The sequence below is a fragment of the Ictidomys tridecemlineatus genome, chromosome 12 (genome assembly GCF_052094955.1).
Source record: "Ictidomys tridecemlineatus isolate mIctTri1 chromosome 12, mIctTri1.hap1, whole genome shotgun sequence".
NCBI classification, from domain to species: Eukaryota; Metazoa; Chordata; class Mammalia; order Rodentia; family Sciuridae; genus Ictidomys; species Ictidomys tridecemlineatus.
In genome coordinates this window covers 90,182,072-90,205,301 of record NC_135488.1, presented here as the reverse complement: position 1 = coordinate 90,205,301, position 23,230 = coordinate 90,182,072, and the positions used below count along the sequence as shown (strand labels likewise).

At 36.6% G+C, this 23,230-nt stretch overlaps 1 protein-coding gene across 3 annotated transcripts in view; it reads right to left on the bottom strand.

The window, feature by feature from the left end:
* Window positions 1-710: 710 nt before the first annotated feature.
* Window positions 711-23,230, bottom strand: part of Thumpd2 (THUMP domain 2 tRNA and snRNA guanosine methyltransferase) — a 45,552-nt gene continuing 23,032 nt past the window's right edge. For 2 of the 3 annotated variants that reach the window (XM_005324536.5, XM_040271094.2), the window contains 4 exons: window positions 17,667-17,738; window positions 17,078-17,192; window positions 7,822-7,930; window positions 711-1,658 (listed from right to left, as the gene is read on the bottom strand). In XM_005324536.5, coding sequence (XP_005324593.2) covers window positions 1,334-1,658; window positions 7,822-7,930; window positions 17,078-17,192; window positions 17,667-17,738 — 621 coding nt within the window. In that variant the 3' untranslated portion in view covers window positions 711-1,333. Of the gene's footprint in view, window positions 1,659-7,821; window positions 7,931-17,077; window positions 17,193-17,666; window positions 17,739-23,230 lie in introns of those variants that run through there. The other variant, XM_021725874.3, reaches the window with a different exon arrangement.

Sequence of the window (23,230 nt, the reverse complement as noted above, 5' to 3'; positions counted from 1 at the left end):
CCATCATCACATGCCACACACTTTCTATAATACTAGCTTAAGTCATCTTTAACCCTAAGCAAGCCAGATAACTACTAACAGAATCACCTGTCTGGGGACATGTTGCTTGAAACCCCTCAGAGCATCTCTGTTAGGGTTCTGGTTGCTAACAGAAAATCTACACAATTTTAACAAAAAAGAAATGTAGTTGAGGTAGCTGGTAGCTCTGGTGGCTCTCAGAACTTCTAGGAAGGCCAGAGAGGCAAGCTTCAGGACAGGAATGTTCTGGTGACTACTTTTCTGCAGCTCACAGGCACAAATGCCACAGCTTGTGCATGTAATGTAGCTTGACACTGGCCTGGAAGACAGACCATGCCCTGGTTGGAAAGCAAATTTTGGGGCTTCACATAGTAGGAAATCTCCCAAACACAGGTTGTTTGAATGGTATTAAGTCAGACAAAAAGTTGAGCCACTATATCAGGATGTTGAAAAAAAAAATCAGAGCTATATTTTCATCAACTTCCTATTTCTTCTTCTCACAGAATCAACACAAGACACATAAGGGGGCAATTTATTAATGCTGTTCAGAAAAAAAAAAGTAAACTTCATTTTCTATCACGTTGGAGGCTACTGGCTTAATTCATGTTATTATTTTCACTGATATTTTTTATCACGAGCTGTATAAAATGTACTGCAAATAAAAATTATTTTCATTCCAATGGAGAAGAAAATTATAGGTTCAAAAAAATCAAGTTTAATATCAAAAGAAGTTACACATAAAGGTTTCTACATTTCTACAACCTGATAGTTAAAATTTCTCAACCTTGTGTTGACTGAAGGATTCATGTGAACCCTTAGAAATATTTATTTGGAAGCAGAAGTCTCTGCTCATAAATTGTGCATGGCAGAACAGGATTTTCATATTGACAGACCTTAGAACATGAGTTTTTTCCCAAAATATTCAATGACTTTTCTTTGTTAAGAATGTAGAGTGCTTTGGAGCATAAAGCAGAAATTCTTAATGAGAGGGTGCCAATTCACCATAGCTCCTGTCTTCAGGGGAGTATTTACTTGAAACTGTGGGTGCTATAAAGAATCTCAGAGCAAGTGTGGTGGTCTAAGATAGTATGCAGCTACTCAGGAGGCTGAGGCAGGAGGATCAAAGTTCGAGGCCAGCCTATGTAACTGAGTGAGTCCCCGTCTCCTGTGTCAAAATTTAAAAATAGCAAGTGCTGAGAATATAGCTCAGTGGTGGGACAGTCCTGGGTACAATCCCCAGTGCCAAAAAAAAAAAAAAAAAAGTCTCAGGACAAACAGGATTCCACCTGGCTCGCTAGCAGCAAGCCCAAACCCATTACAGTCCAGAACTGTGTGACTTCTTATACTTGCATATGAATGCTTCTGTTTTTCCTAAGCTAACTTTGTAGTATTCCACTGGCACCAAAGAGCCAAAAGGTGACATCTTGTTTAAGCACGCGTTGTTACTGGTTTCATGTGAAGATGGAACCATCTCTGATGTGCCAGTGTTTTCTTCAGGATTCAAGCATTTCTTAATTTCAGGTTCATGGGTGTGGCTGCCCTTGGAGTTGAGAGGGCTATTGCCCTCTCTGCAGTCTTTAAGGAGCCTGTGGTGATCTTCATTAAGCAACAAGACAATGGTTCCACCAACATGCAGCACTCTGTGACAAAGAAAGGGGTAATTAGGATGAGTACTTCTTTCTTTTTAGACAACAAACAATCCTGCTTTATTTAAAATAGTTGTTTTTAATTTGAAATTTAATTTTCTCTATTTAAATACAAGGATTTTTGGTAATTAGGTAGTATCTTCCATAATGCATATTCATTATAGTAATTATTGAATCTCTAGTACAAATCTGCTTTAATTATCTATTTTTACTCTACTTAAAAGGCAAGCCTCAAAGTAATTTGTAGTCACATTCTAATAAATGATTGTACAGAGAAAAAGGCGAGTGACAGAGTCTACAGAATCAGCATATTTGAGTAGGCAGGAGGCTGATGGCAGAAGAAAGTCACCAGGGAGGAGTTAGAACATGAACAAAGAGATGGCAAAGGGAAGCTCAGACAAAGCGGGGCAGACCGTGACTATCGCCCTTTGAGGAGGATTCATTTACTCCGCTGAAGTCTGAGCAGCCTCAGGTGGAACCATGACAAGGTGCAGATTTACTGAGCACTGGGGGAGAGGCACGTGAGGAGTGCAGGGGGTGATAAAGGCCACCATGAAGGCACATGTAAAGGCCCTGGAAACACACGAGGTGGGTCCCAATCCAGGCACAGGAGAGGGGAAAATTCCCCAAAGATGAGATGTCTGTGTGGTGAGCTGAAGGACAAGCAGGACTGAGCCAGGAAGTTGTAGGCTGGAGCTAGGGAGGTGGCTGGAGGCAGAAGAGGTGAGACGCCGCAGGAAGGCGTGAGGTGGAGGGTCACTGAAAGCTACCAGCCTTATGGGGAAAACAGAGGTTAAGAGGAGGAAGAGTAGGAAGAGCAGAGTTCAGTTTAGAAAGTGCCTGAGGAACGCACAGTGCAGATTCCCAGAGAGCAGGGTACTCAGTTTGGAAGCACCGAGAAAGACCAGGCTTGAGGTAGAGGGACAAGAGCTTTCATTAGTGAAAGGCAGACAAAGCCATAGGGCAGAGGGGGTCATCTGGGTGGCAACAGAGTAAGAGAGAAAAAAGACCAGGGAAGACATAGGAGATCTAAGGAAGGTCAGGGGAGAGGAGCACAATGAACAGATATCATAAGAGAACAATCTGGACAACTGTGATGTCCTGGAAGCCCAAGATGTAGTTTCAAGAAGGGGATGGTCTCACAGTGTCAAATGCTACAGGACTAACAAGGACCAGGATTATAAGATGTCATCAGAGAACCTAGGGACAGCAAGCCTAGATGAGGACAGGAGCAGACAGACATGGGTCTGCTGGGGCTGAGTGAGAATGGGAGGTGAGGAAGCAGAGATATCAAGAGTGGACAGTTTGAGAAATTTAGTTATACGGGTAAGGAAGCTAGAGGACCAAGGGTCACAGGGAGAGACTGAAGCGCGAAGGCAGCTTTCTTTCATCGAATCCACCAGGAAACCCAGATAATTCTGTCTCCACACTGTTTCACGTGTTCATCTGCATATTCATATTCTGTCTGGACTTAGTAACAATCTCCTGATAGACAGGCCTTATTTCCATTCTTAGTACCCCTCCCACTCTCCTTCCCAGTTTCCACACAGAAGACAGATGCCAATGCCTGCTAATTCTCCAGCTGCTCCTCGCCCTTCAGTCAGTTCAAGCTCCCTCCACAACCAACCTCACCTAGGCTGCTGCCTGCCTCCCTCCGCAGTGACCTTCCTTCAGCTGCTCGACCTCACCAGCCGCTGCTGCTCGCCTTGGCACTGCTGGTTCTGCTGTCTGCTGTGCATTTAACTCTCATCCCTTGTGTGCTTTCTCATTAAAGTCCCAGAGTTCAAATGTCACCTCTATGGAGCAGTCTTTCTGACTTTCTACCTGTCTCTGGTAGCTACTACTCTTCTTTCACTCTCCAGCAAAATATCCTATTTTATTTGACTTATGATCCGGAATGACCATGTGTGTCGACTCATTAACAATCCATCTTCCCACACAGGGCGGTCTGGGGCCTGTTCTGTCCTAGTCGATGCCTGTATCTATCCTCAGGACCTCGTGCAGTGATGAACTGTGTAAATACTCACAAAGTATATGGGGAAAAATGGCCAATTCTCTGGGAAAAAAATGAGGAGAAAATTAAGCTGAAGGTAGGAATGAGAAGTGGGCAGAGTGCTATCCTTGAGAAGGAGGGAATGAGCAGGATACCCTGGCCAGAAGAGAGACTTCTCCTGAGACAAGGAGGTGGGATGAAGACAGATGCAGTTGTATACCATGGGACACAAGCAAGAACACATACAAATGTCTCTAAACACATACATTACAATTAAAATAATACATGAGATATAACCCTTCTACCCACTGTATTAACAAAGATGAAAATAAACAATTGAGATTATGAGAAAATGAGTACTCTTAAAGAGGGAAATGTTTTGGAACAGTAACTATCAATAATGTATCAAAAATACAAAATGTACATAACCTTTATACATCTATTTCACTTCTAAGAAATTATTCTAAGATATAACAGCAGTAGTAGAATAATATTGATCATGTGATGATAGCAAATATTTATTGAGCACTTATCATGTACTAGGCACCATTTAAAATATTTTGTATTACATATTATTTAACACTCTGATTTGTCCTTTTATGTATGGCTGGTTAGCATTGTAATTTTAAACATGAAAAAACTAAGATACTGGTTTTAAGCAACTTGATCATATAGTAAGTTTGAAAAACTGTAAAAATGTTCAAGGCATTGTTCTTTATTAAAATAAAAAAAATTGAGGATTACCTACATCCATAAGTATTGGTTACATAATGGTAACACATATAATACTGTGACAATTATTGGAAATTATAATGTACAATACAACTGATCATAAAGGAGATTCATGACATACTGCTGAGTGGGAAAAAAACAAGATACAGTAAATTAACAATGATTCTATTTAACAAGTATCTATTTATACCGAAGTACAAGGCAGGATGCCTATCACCAACTTATTTACTATAATTTTTTTTAAATAATGGAGGCAATAAGAAAGTAAAACTCACATGGAAATTTAACATTTTGTAGGCATATTTTCATTTACATATAATTTCTCACTAAGAAAGCTATTCAAAAATTACAAAGCAATATTTCCCAAACTGTATCCCTTTGAACACTAGCATATGGGGTATTTGATGATGATAATGATATTATTTCTTGAAAAGAAATTTTGTGGTTCATAAGTTGGGAACACTCTGTATCAAACAAGATAAAAGAGAGACCTGCAAGACCAGAGTAGATGACATGAATAATTCTAAATTATTTGACCATGAAATATAGTAGGTCTTACCCACGTACTAAGTCCTCTGCTCCAGGTGATCTGCCCTACTCACAGTCCTTGAAAACACCTTTCCTTCAGTATTCACTCAAACATTCTCCAAACATCTGTGGTCTCTTTTTATTCTCTCTCAACTTCTAAATTCACTGAAATTTTGCTTCTTCCCTGATCATCTCATGTCTTTTTGTCACATAGGACTGCCTCCATCTTCAAGCTGAGCAAGCTGAATTTCTAATTTTGCTCATATATTTTACATGGCTATATTTAGAAAGAAAACCCAAATTAAACTTCCCTAAATTCCTCAAAATGCTCTGTATTCATGAAATGGATAATATTTAAATGAATTAAAAGAGGAAATAATTGAGCTGAGAATGCCTAATTCAAGTCAATAGAGTAATCATTTGTCTGAAAAACTTTAATTCTGATGCATGTATGATACTACATATAGGATCAGCTATTTCCACTGCTTATTATGAACAGGTTTACTGACCTCTTGTAATTTTTTCTTCTTTTTATTAATAAAACTCCCCATCTCTTTCAATTCCTATATAAGGCCTTAAATCATCAGTAAATCACTGGGAGAGGTTATGTGTACTTAAATTTTTATATGTATCACCACTTCCTTCCCAAAAGATCTGAAGTAGTTTACACTAAAAAAATCAGGCAAGAGCTAACGGATACTGAGCATTTTCTAGATGTCCAGCATTGTTCTAAAAGCTTTAAATCTCCTGAATCCTCTGAACAAGGCTGCAAGGTAGGTGTTAAGATTTAAAGATTATGCACAAGGTGTGAAGTCAGGCAGTATGCCTATGACTGAAGAACTATGAGGAGTTAGAGCCAAGACTAGAACCCAGGCAGCCTGGCTCCAAAGCTGTTCTCTTAACCCTAGCATCCTGTCTTTTCTGTATCAAACCTCAAACCACAAGAAGTTGAAAGTCAGATCACAGAGGTTGGGGCAGGTGGCAAGGAAGCCTGGGTACAGAAGATGGAAAAGTCCCTTATATAACTGGTCCTACGGAGGTGCTCTAATTATGCAGGAAATTTGACTATTCATCTTTTGGATTCTCAGGTAAATATTTAAATTTACTGCCATGGTAAAAGGGTAGTCAAATCTATCATTATTTCACTTTCAATTACTTGGAATAAAATAAAAAAACAGCCTAGATAATGTCAGGCTGGTATAATTTACTAGTGCTGAAAGGACTGTCTATTCAAATTCCTACCCGTTCACTCCTGACTTGTGCAGATACATAAAATAGGCAGCACTAGATTTTGAGTTAGGTTGAGTCAGTCATCTTTGTTCTGAAAAGGTCCAGGTTAAACGCATGTCACTGATCACATATTAATATCTCACTGTGAATCGGTTAATGATATAAATGGTGAATTACCTTATTAGGCTCAAAGGTTTAGTTATTAATCCTGCTTGCACAACAATTATACTAGGATTTTTTAAGAAGTACTCACATCCAATGGAGTTAGAGAAGATAATGCTAAGTGAAGTTAGCTAATCCCAAAAAAACAAATGCCGAATGTTTTCTTTAATATAAGGAGGCTGATTCATAGTGGGATAGGGAGAGGGAGCATGAGAGGAATAGACAAACTCTAGATAGGGCAGAGGGGTTGGAGGGTCATGGGGTAATTAAGATGGTGGAATGTGATGATCATTATTATCCAAAGTACAGGTATGAAGACACAAATTTGTGTGAATATACTATGTATACAACCAGAGATATGAAAAATTGTGCTCTATATGTGTAATAATAATTGTAATGCATTCCACTGTCATATATAAATAAAAAAAGAAAGAAAGAAGTACTGACATCCAGGTCCTACTTCAGATCAGTTAAATTAGGTAGAGGGTAGCTGAGAAAGTGGGGCATAAATATTTAAAAAAAAGTTCTGCAATGATTTTAAAATGCAAAATTTTAAAATGCAAAATATGCAATGTGAAACTGTAGGGGAATGTGATACTAGGAAGCAGGGAGTATATGGGTTTCAGGAGATGTCTGAATTAAGAGTTGGTGCTCAGAAAGAAAGGTCCCTAAAAGTTAGGTAACTGGGCAGGAGGGGAAGTGGCTTAGAAATAAGACAATTCAAAAAGAAGTGTGAAGCACCCAACTTACAAGACACAGTGAGATGGCTCTGACTTGGGCTTAGACTTTGAGTCAAGCTTTAATTTTGTGTACTGTCATCCTTGACACTGAAGTTTCTCTAATATGTGTTCATTTTTTAAGAATATGTGACACATTATTCACATGGTAGACTTATGACATTTATGTTATCCTAGTATATCAAATAAAAGCCCATATGAAACAACTTAACATGAATTGATCTTTTTTGGTGTCTATTCATTCCTGTAGCATTCTAGGTTCACGCCTTTATCAACTTAAATAATGAGAAAAATACATATCTAGATCTCACTGTTTGAACCCCTCTATTAAATTATATCCCCTGATGTCAAATTAGAAGCCCTGAGATGAACAATGTCCTGTGCTGCACTTTCATTTCACAGCCAATGCTGGCCTTGTTCACTGCGTCTTGTGACAGGATTCCTTTCAGTTGTTTTAGCATCAATGTGATCATGAGGAAGTTCAACTTTCTGGAATTCAGTTTCTTATCTGTACAGTGTTGGTTTTTGTGAGGATTAGAAACATATATATAAATTATGTAGCCCAGTGAATGAAATAGAAAAAAATTTTTTTCTGAATAAAATTTATAATACAAGATGATATGGAATAACATTTATTTCAATTATAAACTTCTGACTTGAAATCTTAAGAAATTAAACCATAAAAATCTGGGAAAAATAATGCAATCAGATGTTAAGAGCAATGATATATTTTCCCAGAAGCTAAAAAATTATGAAAATAAATTCAGCAACTCACCTTTCCATTTCCTGTAGAATGCTTTTGATGTCTTTTCCTAATTTAAACTTTTTTCCAAATGGAATGTCAGAAATAATAATATCAACACTGTCTGAAGGCAGTGGCAATTCTGAAATACAGAAATCAGAGAATCCTATTATAGTAAGGTCAAATATTATAACATAGATAATGAGAAAACTGAAGTACACAATTAGTTTTGCATGTTGAATAAAATTTAGGGTTGGTAATATTGCTTTGAGGTAACCACATGATCTTAAAATGCTTTCCAAATATCTAAAGATTAATAGTTATTTACTGTATTTTGTCCTTTGAAAAAATGGGTTTTCAAATGTTATAAAATGATGTAAGTTTAGTGGAATTTTAAATTAACCAGAAAAATTCAATTTTCTAGACATAATACATGCATAGAGAGTTGTGGGATTCAGGAAGAAATATGTTGTCTAGAAAATGTTTTTACAACACTATATTCTATTTCCCTTTCATTATTGTATATAAATTTTTGTAAGATAGGTTTCAGTTTCTAAGAGAGAATCCACAACTATCATTATATTTTTCAGGGGGAACTTAAAAAGTTAAAAATATCTATAAAAGCCCTAAGATTAGAGAAAAAGCTATAAGATCAAAAACCAACACCATGAATATCATCTCTAAACAAAACTAAATACGGTATCTGATCATTAAATTGAAATTTCCTGCTCCTCTTAACATTTTCTTCTCAGCATTACATTTCTATAAGGCAATATACCCAACCTTCGCACCCAGGTTTCCTATGTGTGTCTTCCCCTTTCCCACCCATCAAGTCAATCAAGTATGCATAAGGTAGAAGGGTTCTCAAATTTCAATGCAAAAATGCAACCTAATCCTATAGAAATGCAATAAAGTTTAAATAATCTTTGTTAAATATCATATAAATTTTGGTTGGCAGGAAATTTAAAAACAAAACAAAAATTCCTCTTATCTGGCAAAGTCTAATGACCACTTGTTGGCTGTCTCCTAATCCTAAACCTTGTGAGAGAGCAGCAGAAAAGCAGAGTGTTAGAAAAAAGGCAGTAGTATCTTTTAAACCTAACCAGGAAATTAAATCCCAGGTAAGCATTCTATCATAAGCCAAAGCCCACCCAAGGTATGTTTCACTTCATGTGCTGTGTTTTAGGGTGCTGATACTGAACACATCCATTTCAGCCTTTCTATACTTTTTGCAAAATGACTAAAGACAATAAATAACGAAGGAAATCACAGTGATCAAATGTTTTACATATAAGGAACTACAAGATATACTCAACTTTGCTTAATTAGAAGTCTTTCTTCTCTTGATACACACACAGCACCTACCCGTAAATTAGTTTATTAGTTGCCCAGTTTGTCCAGGTTTGGCAATCTTCTTCTTCTTTTTTTTTTTTTAGTTCTGGTTGTTCTCCATTTTTTCTATATTATATAATTTGCTAAACTGCTTTATAAATAACTTTAGAAGGAATAAAATTCACATAGGTAGACAAGACTAATTTTTTAAAAAGTTCCAGAATTAAGCAGTGACATCTTCCAACCAAGGACGAAATAATCTGAACTTCCGTTGCTGTGGTGTGCAGTGCAGGCTGACAGCCTGCTGTGTTTGGCTCTGTGACTAGTTACCTATAGGACTCTGGGAGGCTACTGCTTCAGTTTCCTCATTGTAAAATGGAATGACAGTGCCTACCTTAGAAGTTAATAAATGGGGGAAAACATTTAGAACAGTGCCTGGCACTGTTTTTAAATTATTATTTACAGTGTCCTCTCTGATGTCTATAGGAGATGACAGTCAGGTGGAGCCCAGTGGGCCAGAATCCTTCAAAGAGTTCAAAAAACTTCTAAAACTGTGAGCACCTAACCTGTAGGACTAAATACATAGTAAAGGCTTTTTAATTATTAAATACTTTAAACTGCCTATGAGTATACCTGTAACTAAAGAGAAAAGACTAAAATAGAAATAGCTCAAAACAAGCAAAAATCATTTTTTTTAAACATCTCTTCAGGATGATTGAAAAACATGAAAAAAATAGTTTTAAAATACTAGTTGCTTTGAATAAAAGAACTGCCCATTTTCCCCTTTTCTGAGAAAAAAGTGGGTAAAAATTGCCTAAAACTCATTAGGGCACCCAGGTATTTTCTTTCAGAAGGTTTTATGGGCCTTTTTTATGTATATACTTAACAAAGACTAGGTTGTTTGAGGGCTTTTATAGAATTGATTACATTCTTCTTCCTAGTTTCCTTCCTATACTTTCTGTTGTTTGTTATTCTTTCGAGTGTCCAGGTTTATTACTTTGATGTCTGTCACATAACAATAATTCCCATAGTTATTTAAAATTAGTTCTATATTTAAATTAATTCAATCTCTGTTCCTCTGCTGATTCATCTCTTAAATGTCTGGATTTTATTAAAAATTCCCCCTGCCAAAAGCCTATTACTGAAATGTTGCCTGAACTGTTTCATATTGAAAATGTCTCCTCAAAAATAACATTTTAGTTATGTATAATATTTCTGCATCACATTCTGCTTCAGTAACCTTATAAATAGGGATCTCAGAACATTATAAATAAACACTATTCTATTGGCAATTGCTCTATAACTTTGTTTATTTCCATTGTGGCCAAAATAAAATTAAGTTCACTGCATTAGATCATTTTCCCTTCTTTAGTTGCTGCTGATAGATTTTTTTCCTTTATGTTTATTATTCTTTTTCTCATTTCAATTAAGTGTAAGAGAATGCAAATCCTTCACTGAAATTTTAATCTGCCATCTTGATCCAGAAGTCTATAATAATTAAATAAGCACCATATAGTGTGGCATGTGGATTGGTTGCCATACAATAGTACAGTCAGGAACACTGCCAAGAATGAGGATGCTAGAAAGAAAAGTTTATACTTATAAAATACTTACTATTGGTTTAATATGAGGAACCTAAAAATAAGGATCCATGCACTTTTAAAATAGTAATAGGCAAAATAGTTGTGGTATATATTCACCCACTGACCAGCTTCGTACACGTATTAGTTTCTAATCCCATGTCATCACTGGTATTTTTCTGAAGAATACAGTGTTTTTAAAAATAGGAAGTTTAAGTTGCCTTTTTAATAAAATGCCTGTGATCTTCAAAGCTTCACTTTCATGTTTAAAAACTTCTCTTAAATTACAATATGTTTATCTGAGGAAATACTTTGTTTACATGTGCTAAAGAAACTCTAAAGATCAGAGCAAATTTTGCAAAATGGAAGATACTCTTGACTCTTCTCAATTCTATTTTTTTCATATAGATAATGTAAAGATTTCAGTCCTCCAGTTCACAGTCCTTCCAGAATGCCTTTGACAAATATTTCCACAACACAAAATTCAAGTTGACTCTACTATTCTTTTGTTTTGCCAAATTTAGATACTGCAAAATTAAGGCCTTCTCAATTTCATTCCATTCCATTTTAGAAGACACAGATGTCTAATTAAAATGATGAAAGTCATCAAGAGATTCTTCCTACAATATATCCAAAGTACATTTACAGAATTTGAGAATTAAATCTCGAAGATTACTGAGCTTGCAATAATGTGTTCATGTCTTTCTTGGTGTTTTTAGAGATAGATTTAAATGTCTTCCTGTTGCCAACTTTGTTTTTAATAACTGCAATTCACAAAAAAATTCAAAAGCAACAGTTCTGTTAGTCCATTTGCTGAAATCTTTGATTACAGATCACCAATGGATTTTGAACAAAATGAAAACAAAATTAGGCAACTTGTTTATCTTTTAAGCAAAGCCTATAGCACTACTGTAGGACTGCTTTACAAAGTAGTTCTTCAAAAGCTTCAAATTTTAAACCCAACTAATGACAGAGAGAAAGTGTATCACTACACTGCAGTATAGTTTTGCATTCAAGCAAAACTTCATTACAAATAGCTTGCAGTCAATTACTCTGTATATGTTTAAAAAATAAAGTGCTGATTATTTTAAAAACTTAAAGTTTCTATATCAATTGACAGAAGGCTGCAAACCAGAGGTAATTACGAGTTATATGGTACTATGTTAAATTTCAGGTACTTTTCTCTGTAGGTTTTAGCAAGATACGAATTTTTCTCCTGTGTTGGTCTACCAAATTAATGCATAAGTGGAGACACATGCAATGCTGAACTAAATTTATGGTAATATTTACAAGGATGTTTCATTTTTCACAAGGAAAAAAATCTACATTTCCAAGAATTAGGGGAGAAAAGCTGAACTACTACTGGAATTGGCTTAATTTGATTTTGTTTGGAAGTATTCAAAGATGTTGCTACAAAACTGGCAATATTTCTCTGCAAAGGTCTTCTAGTGGAGCTAAAAAAATATCAATAGCCATAGTTTCATTTTGCTTATGCGCATGAGAAAACTTGGAATTGAATATGAGCAAAATTAATTTAGAAGAATAGTCATTTAATCTAAATGAAAAGTTATGCTTCATGGAGTGATACTTAAATGCATTTTCTTCAGCTTCATGTGATAAATAATTGGCTTTGGCCAAGTATCCTTAAAATAACTGCTAGGTTTTGAAATAAATGCTAGATGCTGCCATGCACAGATTTCTTTCATTTGTGCCCTCATAGTAGATGGTAAATGTCAACAGACATTTTACTCAAGTTATGTGTTCATCATTAGCTTTCTTGAGAAATGGAAACTCAGTACTTTTTAATTTAAAATGCATGTTTAAAAAATTTATTGCTGCTAAAAAAGTTTATTATAAAATAGAAGTGCTACTGAACAATAAAATGATACCATATGATCATCCAATGCACACAATAACAATAGTGCACAACAAAGGAAAAGACCTTTGCTGCCAGGACACTCTCTAGGTGGTGAGCTTCTTTCCCCTATTTCCTACACATACTTCATGGACAACCCAACAATCAGGTTCCATTTTCCCTGACTCTCCAAATCAGGTGGTTGGGCAGCTTCACAAATCTTGTAGAAGATGGCATGGGCCACGAGATGCTGTGCTGAAAGAGTAGGGGCCAAGGCAGCGTGGGCAGGATGAGCAGCAGGAAAATGCACTAGCATGAAGGAAAATGTAACCATGCATGGTGCATGGACAGATGTGGTGGAAAAAGCCCATCCTACTACTGGCAATAAACGCCACCTGAGAACAAAGTACAGTAGTTGCAATAATCTTGTTGTTTTATACTCTACCACTGATGTGACATGTGACAGCCTGTAGAATGTCTAATCAGGAATGCTGAAAACATTCCTTTTTACCTACCTATCTTGTTTTTTTTTTTTTTTTGTACGGGGGATTGAACTCAGGGGCACTTGACCACTGAGCCACATCCCCAGCCCTATTTTGTATTTTATTTAGAGACAGGGTCTCACTGAGTTACTTAGCACCTTGCTTTTGCTGAGGCTGGTTTTGAACTCACAATCCTCCTGCCTCAGCCTTCAGAGCTCCTGGGATTATTGGCATGTACCACTGTGCCCAGCTCCTACCTATGCTGTTCATATTTTAACTAAATCATAAATGTGTTTATCTGGCTCAAATCTGATTGTTACAGCTTTCATCTTATATTGAGAATGTACATATATCCATAGTTTAAAACCCAAACAGTGATTAACTGTCATTTCCTAAGATAACTTATAACATAATATTCATTTGATTCTTAACTGCCATGATGATTAAAACTCAGGAATAAATACATACAATTTCTTTTTTTATAGTAGTACAGAGTTGTAAAACAAAGTGAATATTACTTTAAAAAGTAGAAAAAAATAAAGTCATTAAAGCACAATAGAGAGAATGAGATTGTGTAGAAACATAAATAATGATGGGTGTTTTAGGTATAATGTGTTTGTACGTCAAAATCAGTGATCAAATAAAAAAGAAGAATATAATGTTGCAGGAGAATATAAAAATTGCTCATTTGCTCTACTTGAGGCACATGAGAAGGGAGGTATCCCAGTGCACAAGTGGTGAGACATGCTCTGGGACTGGAGAAGGCAGACAGGAGGACAGTAGTTTTGAGAAAGGTCACAAACTAGCAGCAGAGTTTAGTGCACATTTCCACATGTCTTCGACATAACCACACATAACAGAGGTCTTTAATTCACAATATGTATTAGGCACTATGCCATATGGATTAATGTATAAATCCTCACCAAAGCCTCAGAAAGCAGGTATTATTATCATAATAATAATCTTGTAAATACAAAGAATACAAAGAGGTTCAGATTTCTCAGAAGGCCACACAGAAAAGAAACAACAATAAAGCCAGAATTCACACATGTTCTTAGTTACAACAGTCAATAGGTGTGAGATCCTGAAATCTGTCAGTGTTAAAAAGGGATTCATGGGTCTCAGCATTCTAAATTGTACTTATGATGAGAACCGTTAAAGGCAGAACCAAACAGAAAAAATAATTTAGTTAGAATATCCACATCTAACACAGAGATATGAAACAGAGGGCTGATAATTAAAGAGTTAATACTGGCTCTCTTAGTAAGATCTCCAGATCTCCAGACTGAAATTCACCATTAAAGTCTATGATGATAAAACAGCTTACAATAGATGCTTTAGTCTTTCTTCCTGAAAGCCATTCTAAAAACAAGTAATTCACAAAAGAAAAATCTATAAATGACATTACATGAAAAACATTCAACTCAGTAATAGTCAAAGAAAGGCATTTAAACAAACTAAATTTGCAAAGTTTTAAAAACTGTAATAAAAATAGTGATACATCAACAAAGGCTTCTGGAAAGGTGCACTAACCTCTGCTGCTAGTTTGGTGTGATCCATCACAACTCTACTGTCCTCCTCTCTGCCTTCTCTTGTCCTAGGAGTGCATGTACCACCACTTGTGCACTGGGATACCTCCCTTCTCAGGCGCCTCGAGGATGGTAAATGAGCAATTTTTTTTTCTCTTCTGCAATGCTATATTCTTCCTCTTTATTTTATCATTGATTTTTGACATACCAACACATTGTACCTAAAATTAATTTAGGTTTCTATCTTCTAAAAAAATTCTCATTTAAGGTTGGGGATGTAGCTTAGTGGTAGAGCACCTGCCTGGCATGTGTAAGGCCATAGGTTTGATCCCCAGCACTGAAAACAAACTAACAAACACACTCTGTTTGATTCCCAATATTCTTCCTTTCAGTTACTACCCCATTTCTCTGCTAAAGTGCTCCTGAGAATGATCTAAACTAGCCCTCATGGGGGCTCTGTGATTTGCCTTGCATGCTCGAGGTCTTGGGTTCAATTCCCAGTACAGAAAAAACAAAACAAAACAAAACAAAAACCACAGAAATTCAACTAGCCATCTCTAAGTTCTTCTCTCCCACCTCTCATGCCCACTCCAAGCAGGCCTATGTTCTTGCTGCTCCATAGAAACAACCCTTGGCCTCAGTTTACTTCACCGACTGGCAGTGGGTCCCACAGCTGGTTACCCTCTCTCTTCCCTGGATCCTCTCACATCATTGGCTATTCCTCTACTAGATACTCAGTTCTAGCACTCAAAGCATCTGAGAGTGCTCAAGAGCGCAGTTCTTTCCCTTCACTGTTTATACTCACTCCCTAAATGATCTCATGGATTTAAATGTTATCTGTACTCTCCAACTCCAGATTTGCATGCTGGGCTACTAACCTGACATCTTTTCTACACGGTATCTGATAATCATGTAAAACTGAAAAGGTTCAAAACTCTTAACTTGTTCTTCCTTCAGGCTTCCCTGCACCCTCTGAATGCTTGTCAGAAAGTTATTATTCTCATTCTTGCCCTCACACTCCATTGCCCAATCCAACAACAAATCCTGTTTGATCTACTTTCAAAGATAAATACTTGACATCTTTTCTGTCACCTACAGGTACTCCAATTCGGTCCAAGCCACCATCTTTTCTTACTGGACTACTGCAACAGTCTTTGCTTCCACCCTTGCTCCACTAGTCTATTCTTACCATGGGAGTTAGAGGGATACTTTCAAAAACTAGGATTTGTTTGGTTACCTGATGCCACAGAGAACTCCTTTTGTTTTAAAAACAGTGGAGTGCCTTTGCTTTTTTTTTTTTTTTTCCTTAAAGTAACACTTCATGGGAAATGCCTCCAAAATGAAAACAGATAAAAGTGAAGGGGTGTAGTGGGGGGCTGGTAGGCAGCTCTATGCTCCCTTCCTTGTGCCTACAGGGTGCTCTGGCAAATATAAAGGTTCCAAACCACTGCTCTGGAGCAGCTGATGAAATGATTCCAGTTTCCTTAAAGGTCTCAGAAACATTTTTAAGGAAATTAGGGTCTGTGAAAGCTGATTTCAGTCTGATTGATGGTCCTTCAGTTTACTTTGGAAACTTGTGTCTTATGCACAGAGTCCTATTGGACTATTGGCAGAATGTCTAAAATGCAGTCACTGGCCACAATCAACTGTGAGATCTCAATGAACTTGGCTGCTTTATTATGCTTTTACACAAAAGTTATCCTCATGTTTTGATCTGTTGATACTCATCTTTCCTACTTTTCTATTTTAACAAAAAATTTTAAACGATATTTTGTTCCTCTTGATTATAGGCTTGATGCCTATGCAGTGCCAAGAAAACTCAAATTCCTTAGCTGGAAATGAAACATGACATTTTTAAAGAGAGGTGTGTTAAAGAAACAGAAGAAATAAGAAATGTGAGGTTACTTTATAATAATCTGAATATCATGGATATTAGAGAAACGTTATTTTGACAGGACTCTACAGATCTGATTCCTAGTCAAGTCTGTCACTGCTGATTTCATATCAGTAAAGAAGCAGCAATTGTTTCTCTACCTCACAGGTGACCAATGGTCCAGGGTCCAGGTTTGCCCCAGGCCTTCCTGACTTCTTGAAAGTACTAGTTTCGCAAACTGTGACAGGTAGTTACTTATTTCTGTATATATCAGGGGTACTATCTAATGTGAAGTAGGAAGAAGGAAAAATAATTCAGAACAGTTCATATAGTTTATCTGAAATAAATTAAAATTATTACTATTACTATTATACTATTATACTGCTGTCTAATGCCTATATTACCTGGTCCCAGATTATGAAATAAGAATAATTGAGATTTAACAAATACTACTTAAAAAGGCATGCTTTTACTTAAATGCTTATGTTTTAAATGTTGGTTCTCAATCATAAACCTTTTGAAAAATTAAAAAGTTACAATTCTGGAAGTAATCTGAGTTTTAGCCCCATAGATATATTATAAGGTACAGAAATTAAGCCTTTATATATAGAAAAATGATCTTGCTTTTATTATCTTACCTATAACAGAGACTTTAAGCAACTCAATTTTATCCTTAAGGCCTGCAGCTTTCAGATTGTCACATGCGCCAAGTAACTGTGAGTCGCTGACATCAGCACCCATATAGTACGCACTCTATGGGGGAAGAAAGTCATGTTTTCAGTATAAATACAACTGTTAGATATTTCAGTAGTTAAGGACATCTTGTGTTTTCTCAAATGGTGAAAATTATATCAATAATTAAAAAAATTCAAGTTATAACAAAATTTATAGTGTTCTTTTATAAGAATACTATATAAATTAAAGATTAAAAGTTTTTATTAAAATTTTAAAATCTATTAATGTTTTACCATTACAAATGTCTAAACACTTTGGGGATTAATATAATCTAATCCCCATGATTAATTATTGGAATCCTGTCACAGAGAAAAGAAGTAACACAACAATTTAATCAACTCTTCAGAATCGATTTTAATAACAGGGAATGGTACTCATATAATTAAAAATAATCCCTAAACAGACAATCTACTTGTAAATAACTGGCAAGAGATCACACATGCTGATTAAAGTAAATACATTACTTAGTTTACACAAAACTTTACAACTTACTGGCCATTCTTTAGCAGCTTCCAAAAGTATTGTTCCAAGTCCGCACATTGGATCTAAAACAAATGCACCAGGCTATGAACAGAAATACAAATTAGGTATTATTAAATCTACCATAATAGGTCTACCATAAAACAAGTCTTCTTCCAACCTGGAGAGTCCATATTTCAGGAGTAAAGATTCCTTTTTATACTTTTAATAGGCATTTCAGGTAGTTAAAACCTTAAAGCAGGAATGTGTTTGCCATGTTTGAAGATTAGGAGGGAGGCCCCTGTGGCCAAAGCAAAATGAGAGAGAGGAAAAAGATAGCGATATCATCAGGGAAGTAGCCCGGGGATGCCATCAAGGAGAGCTGGATGGGGTATGCTGCAGGTACAACATCTAGCTCATATTACACACCTGCAGTAGGATACTCAGGGCCTCTGCTCCTCACTCTGGAACCCAGGCTGATAAAGCAGTCACTCTCAGAGTACTGCCAGAACCATGGCAGAGGGAGGGAAAGCATGACAAATTGTGCCGAAAGGTGCCACATCATTTCCACTAGCACTTAAATGGCTGAAGTCAATGGACACATGGTTTCAAGGATCCATGAAAGTAATCTTATCTGTACTTAGGAGGAGAATAGGAATTTGGAGGAACAACTCATCACTCCCTTTCTGGAGATCACATCATGTCAGATCTAGTAGGTACTGTAAGGATTCTAGTTCTATTTTTAAGGATGAGCAACTAGTAGAGGGTCTGAGTAAAGGAGTCACATGATATTAGGAGACAGGATATTTCAAGGGGATCATCTGTCTGCTCTGCCAACCACAGACCATAGAGTGCTAAGAGTGCTAACCAGAAACTAGTTAGGGAGTCCAGGCAGGAGACGATGGTGGCCTGGATTAAAAGCAGTTGGATTCTGAATACATTTTAAAAGTAGTACCATAAGGAAGAGTCAGATGTGGAATATTAAAGAAAGACAACAGTATGGAATGACTCAACCTTTTTCAGTTGAGCAGTGGAGAATAGCTGCCTGTTACCGAGGCGGGAAAAGAGTTGGGGAGGAAAAGATTTGGAGGAGACAAGAGCACAATTCTCTGGACATGTTAATTTTGAGAAACCTCTCAGACCTTCAAGTATAGACATCAACTGAGTCAGTGGATGCATGAATCTAGAGTTTAAGGGTTCAAGTCACAGATATTAATTTGGTAACAGACTATATGAGTGCTCTTTTTACAAAACAGTCTATATTTATAAATGGTATTTAACACAGTGGAACTGATGGGATCATCCAGGGAAGTTAAAAGGGAAGACTATATGTTAGGTCTTGGAGACCTAAATACTGACGTTTAGAAGATGAAGATCTAGATCTGCATAATGAGAAGCATTGTATATGAATGTAGGAGGGGAACCTAGAGTGGAGGTTCTGAAACAAAGTGAAAAAATCTGTTTCAAGGACAATGGTAACTTGCTAAAAGAAAATGAGCAGGTTCAGTGGCATACTGGTGATGAGGCCTGATGGAAATGGGTGTACACAAGAGAATGGGAAGAATGGAAGTAGAGGCAGCACATTTTTTCTTATATAAAAGGAGGCAGAGAAACATCCTCAGTCCACAAGAGGAAACAGAATCCAGTACCCAAGTACTGGAGTCAAACAGACAGTTCACTCCTGTAATGACAAGGCAGAATGTGTGGGCACAGATTACGATATGCTGGTAGATTTGGTGAGTAGAACATGCTGAAGTTCTGTCCTGATTCTAATATTTAAGTTAAATAAGAAGGAAGAGTTACTAGGAATAGAACCACCATATAACTTAGCTATCCAATTTCTTGTTATTCATCCAAAAGAACTAAAATTAGCCTACTATAGCAATCCAGCCACATCTATGTTTATAGTGGCACAATTCGTACCAAGTGAAATAAGTTGACTGAGAAAATCAAGGGTCGAATGTTTTTTTTCATATGTGGAAGCTTGAGCAAAATAAGGAGAAATGTGTATGGGGGTAGAAAAGTGTGTGGGGGGAGCAAAAGAAAGATCAGTAGAGTCAAGGGGGGAGAATAAAGGGAGGAGGGGACAGAAAGTGGGGGAAACGGGGACCAATATGGAGTAAATCAAAGTTCATGCATGTATGATTTTGTCAGAATGAACCCAATGACTATGTGTAACCATAATGCTCTAACAACAAGAAAAAAGACAAAAAAAAAAGAGGAGTTATAAGTGTGGATAAGATAATATATAATGACTATAATGACAGAGCATAGGATATAAGCTATAAAGGAGGGAATGAGGACAGGTGGTGAGTGACAAATAGTAGGTCAAATGACTGGAGGTCCCTGGTGAAATCCTTAGGGAACCAGTGGAAGCAAACAGGAAAGAGAAGGTGGTTAAAAGCAGAATCATAGCTGGTCTTACTATGTTGCACAGGCTGGCCTTGAATTCCTGGGCTCAAGTGATCCTCCTGCCTCAGCCTCTTGAGAAGCTGGGATTATAGATGCATACCATCATGCCAGGCTAAAAACAAGAGTTTGGGGAAATCTGGAAGGGATATTGTTATGGATATGATAAGGCCTAAGATCCACCTAGAGCAGATTCTTAGAGGAAGGGAAACCAAAAAACTAAGAGGCAGGTTATCGACTTGCTATGAAGATCATAAAGAATTACAGATCTGGGGATGTAGCTCTGTGGCAGAATGGGTATTTCCCTAGATGCAGGAGGCTCTGAGTTTGATCCTCAGTACCACACACACACAAATTATGACAGGAATATGGTTTATACTCTAATAAGATGACAGGGAGTGAGATCTTATACATGACTGGGATGCTTTAAAGGCATATGCTTCAAGGGCCCTGAGAGACTCTGGGCAGAAAGAAGGAATCAATTATCCAAAAGGGGAGATAAGGAGCAAGCAGGACACCTACCCCACCTTCAGGCCTAGTAGTACTCAGATGTGGGAGAAAAAACATCCATCACTTGATATGTCTATAGAGGAAGCAGGGTCCTCAGTGGACAGCCAGGTATCGGTCAGAATCAGAGGGTACCTAATGGAAAGAAGCAAAGTATTCTTCAGGAGAGAGAAACATTTCCCTGGCACTAAATTCTAAGGAGAATATAATATGGAAGGGGAGTAAGTTAACAAAATAATGATTTATATGGCAATTTATTTAAAATTAATAAGATAAGAATGAATTGTGATCTTAAAATGTGCCAGACATTGTGTTCTTCCTCCTCCAAGGTCTGTGTTCAATAAGGTAATCTGACCTAAGATAGCTTTAGGTATCTTCATTTTACCTTAATATCTTTTCTACTCATGTCATTTGTAGACACAGAATACTCCCAAATCAGGGTATTTCTGATGCTCACAATAACCACCAAGACTTACAGAACTTGATTTTCCTTACTTGTTAAGGTATATAAAAAGGAGAAACACTTATGAGAAATGTGAAAAATACCTGACATCCCTATTTTGAAATTAAATATTTAGTTGCATTGGCCTACCCAAGATTGAGCTGAGTGGGCACTGCTCTGGGTACAAGCTCCAAGGGGGCACTGGATCAGGCTGGTATTGAGTTGTGCTTCCTCTTACTTCTTACATGCTTTCTCAGACCTCCTTTGTTGGTAAGGAGAGACATTTGGAGAAACATTTCTAACTCTTGGTACAAGCAAGACAAACTGATAGTAAGGAAAAATTCTTATAAAGCATTATGTTTTTATATTTTTGATCATTTGTTTTTGATTTTTCTGAAACATGTATGTTTATATTAAGATAAAAGTAACATTCCAAATTTGTAGGTGGTTATATAAATTTATATTTAAATATAAACTATTGGAAACACTAGCAGTTTAGAAAACAATAAATTGTAATCATTCTTCTTTCCTTACCCTAAATGAAATTTAAGATCAAGATTTAAATCAAATAAAGAAAAGCATGGGTTCTGGGAACATGGTAATCTGAAAGTACATCTTCTACTTCTAACTCCATTTCTGCTGAACCAAGAGATGCTCAGTGATACCGTTTACAGGATTTCAACCACTGAAAATACTTTAGCAAACCTACTTTGGCCCTAGTAAGTCAACAAAGAAAAATAATAGGAGATCTAAGAGGTTGTGGCTCCCTTCTTAATGTAATAGAGCTAGAGGAACCACATAAGATTTGAATAAAGAAAGTAAGAGAGTGAAATGTGACACACATATTCTTCTAAAGCTAAAATATTATGATTTTTAAACTAAAAATATTAATAAGTGAATTAAAGTAGAACATATCTCTGTGATTTTTATTATAACTTGGATTATAATGTTCAAGAATAACTTGAAAAGCAGAGCCAAAATACAAAGAGATGGAAATTATGTAAAAAAGGATAAGTGACTTGGAGGATGGTCAAGAAGCTTAATATATTCATAACAGGAATTTCAGAAGTAGGAAAAAAGAGAAGAGTTCAAGGTTAAATTCACTAAATACCTGAAGCAATAATAGTTAAATAAATAATGGCAGAGAAGAGTACCTGGGCTGGAGAAATAATAAATGATAATAAATAATTATATACTTCATATTGTTGCCATAGCAGTAATGAAGAATTATACATTTTCTATATGTCAGGCACTGTTCTAATTTCTTTTATTAATACTAATTCATTTAGTCTTGACAAGATCCTATATATCACTTTCATCTTGCAAATAAGAGACTGAAGCACAGAATGGTCAAGTGTGCCTTAAACTTCACAGCTAGTAAATGCCAGAGCTGGAATTAGAACCCAGGCAGTAAGACTCTAGAAGGCAACTCTGGGCTGAATAGAAAAGACACATAGAAAAGGAAATTCTGGTAAGATTCCTGAACTCTAAGATTAAAGAGAAAAGTCTTACGAGGTTCTACGTGTAAAGAACAAATTGTCTATAAAGGGAAGAAAAACCACAGTGGCATGGTAGGCTCATCTATGGAAAATGAAATAGTACCCATGGACCTTGGAGGGAAGCACCACAACTCAACGACCCTGGGCCCTGCTGAGATGGGTGAACCAGGATGAGAGGGAGACACTTGAGGACAAAGGAATGCAGGAAGTACCTTACTCAAACACTATGTGTGAGGAAAACACCCAAGAAAAGACTAGCCAAGCAACAAATAAAACCAGAAAACAGGCCTGGAACTGAGAGAGGCAAAGAGAACAAAAACAGGAAGGAGCAATACATCTGCAGTACATCCTTGTGTGTTAGAACTTCTCTGTAAATGCTCAGGCATAGACTGTGATATTAAAGTTCTAGGAAATTTTGAAACAGAAAGGGCAACATTAAGGGAAGCTCCTATATACAATAAATAATTTAATTTAATCTAGTTGCTGCGGTTGGTAGAGAAAGGGGGTAATAATGTTTCAAAGGTCTCATTGTAGGCAGGAGTATAGAGAAAAGAATCCTCTAAAGGTCTCACCTCACCATGGGGGAGAGGGAGAAGTTGGTAAAAATGATAATTTTTACCAACTGTTTAGGGAGTAAAAAACAGTGTGTCTTAGCAGCTGAAGCCAGTTGATATATTGCTTTAAAGTACCAGTAGAGCTCTATTTGTTTAACTGAGAGAGCTGGGAAAAGGAACTTCATA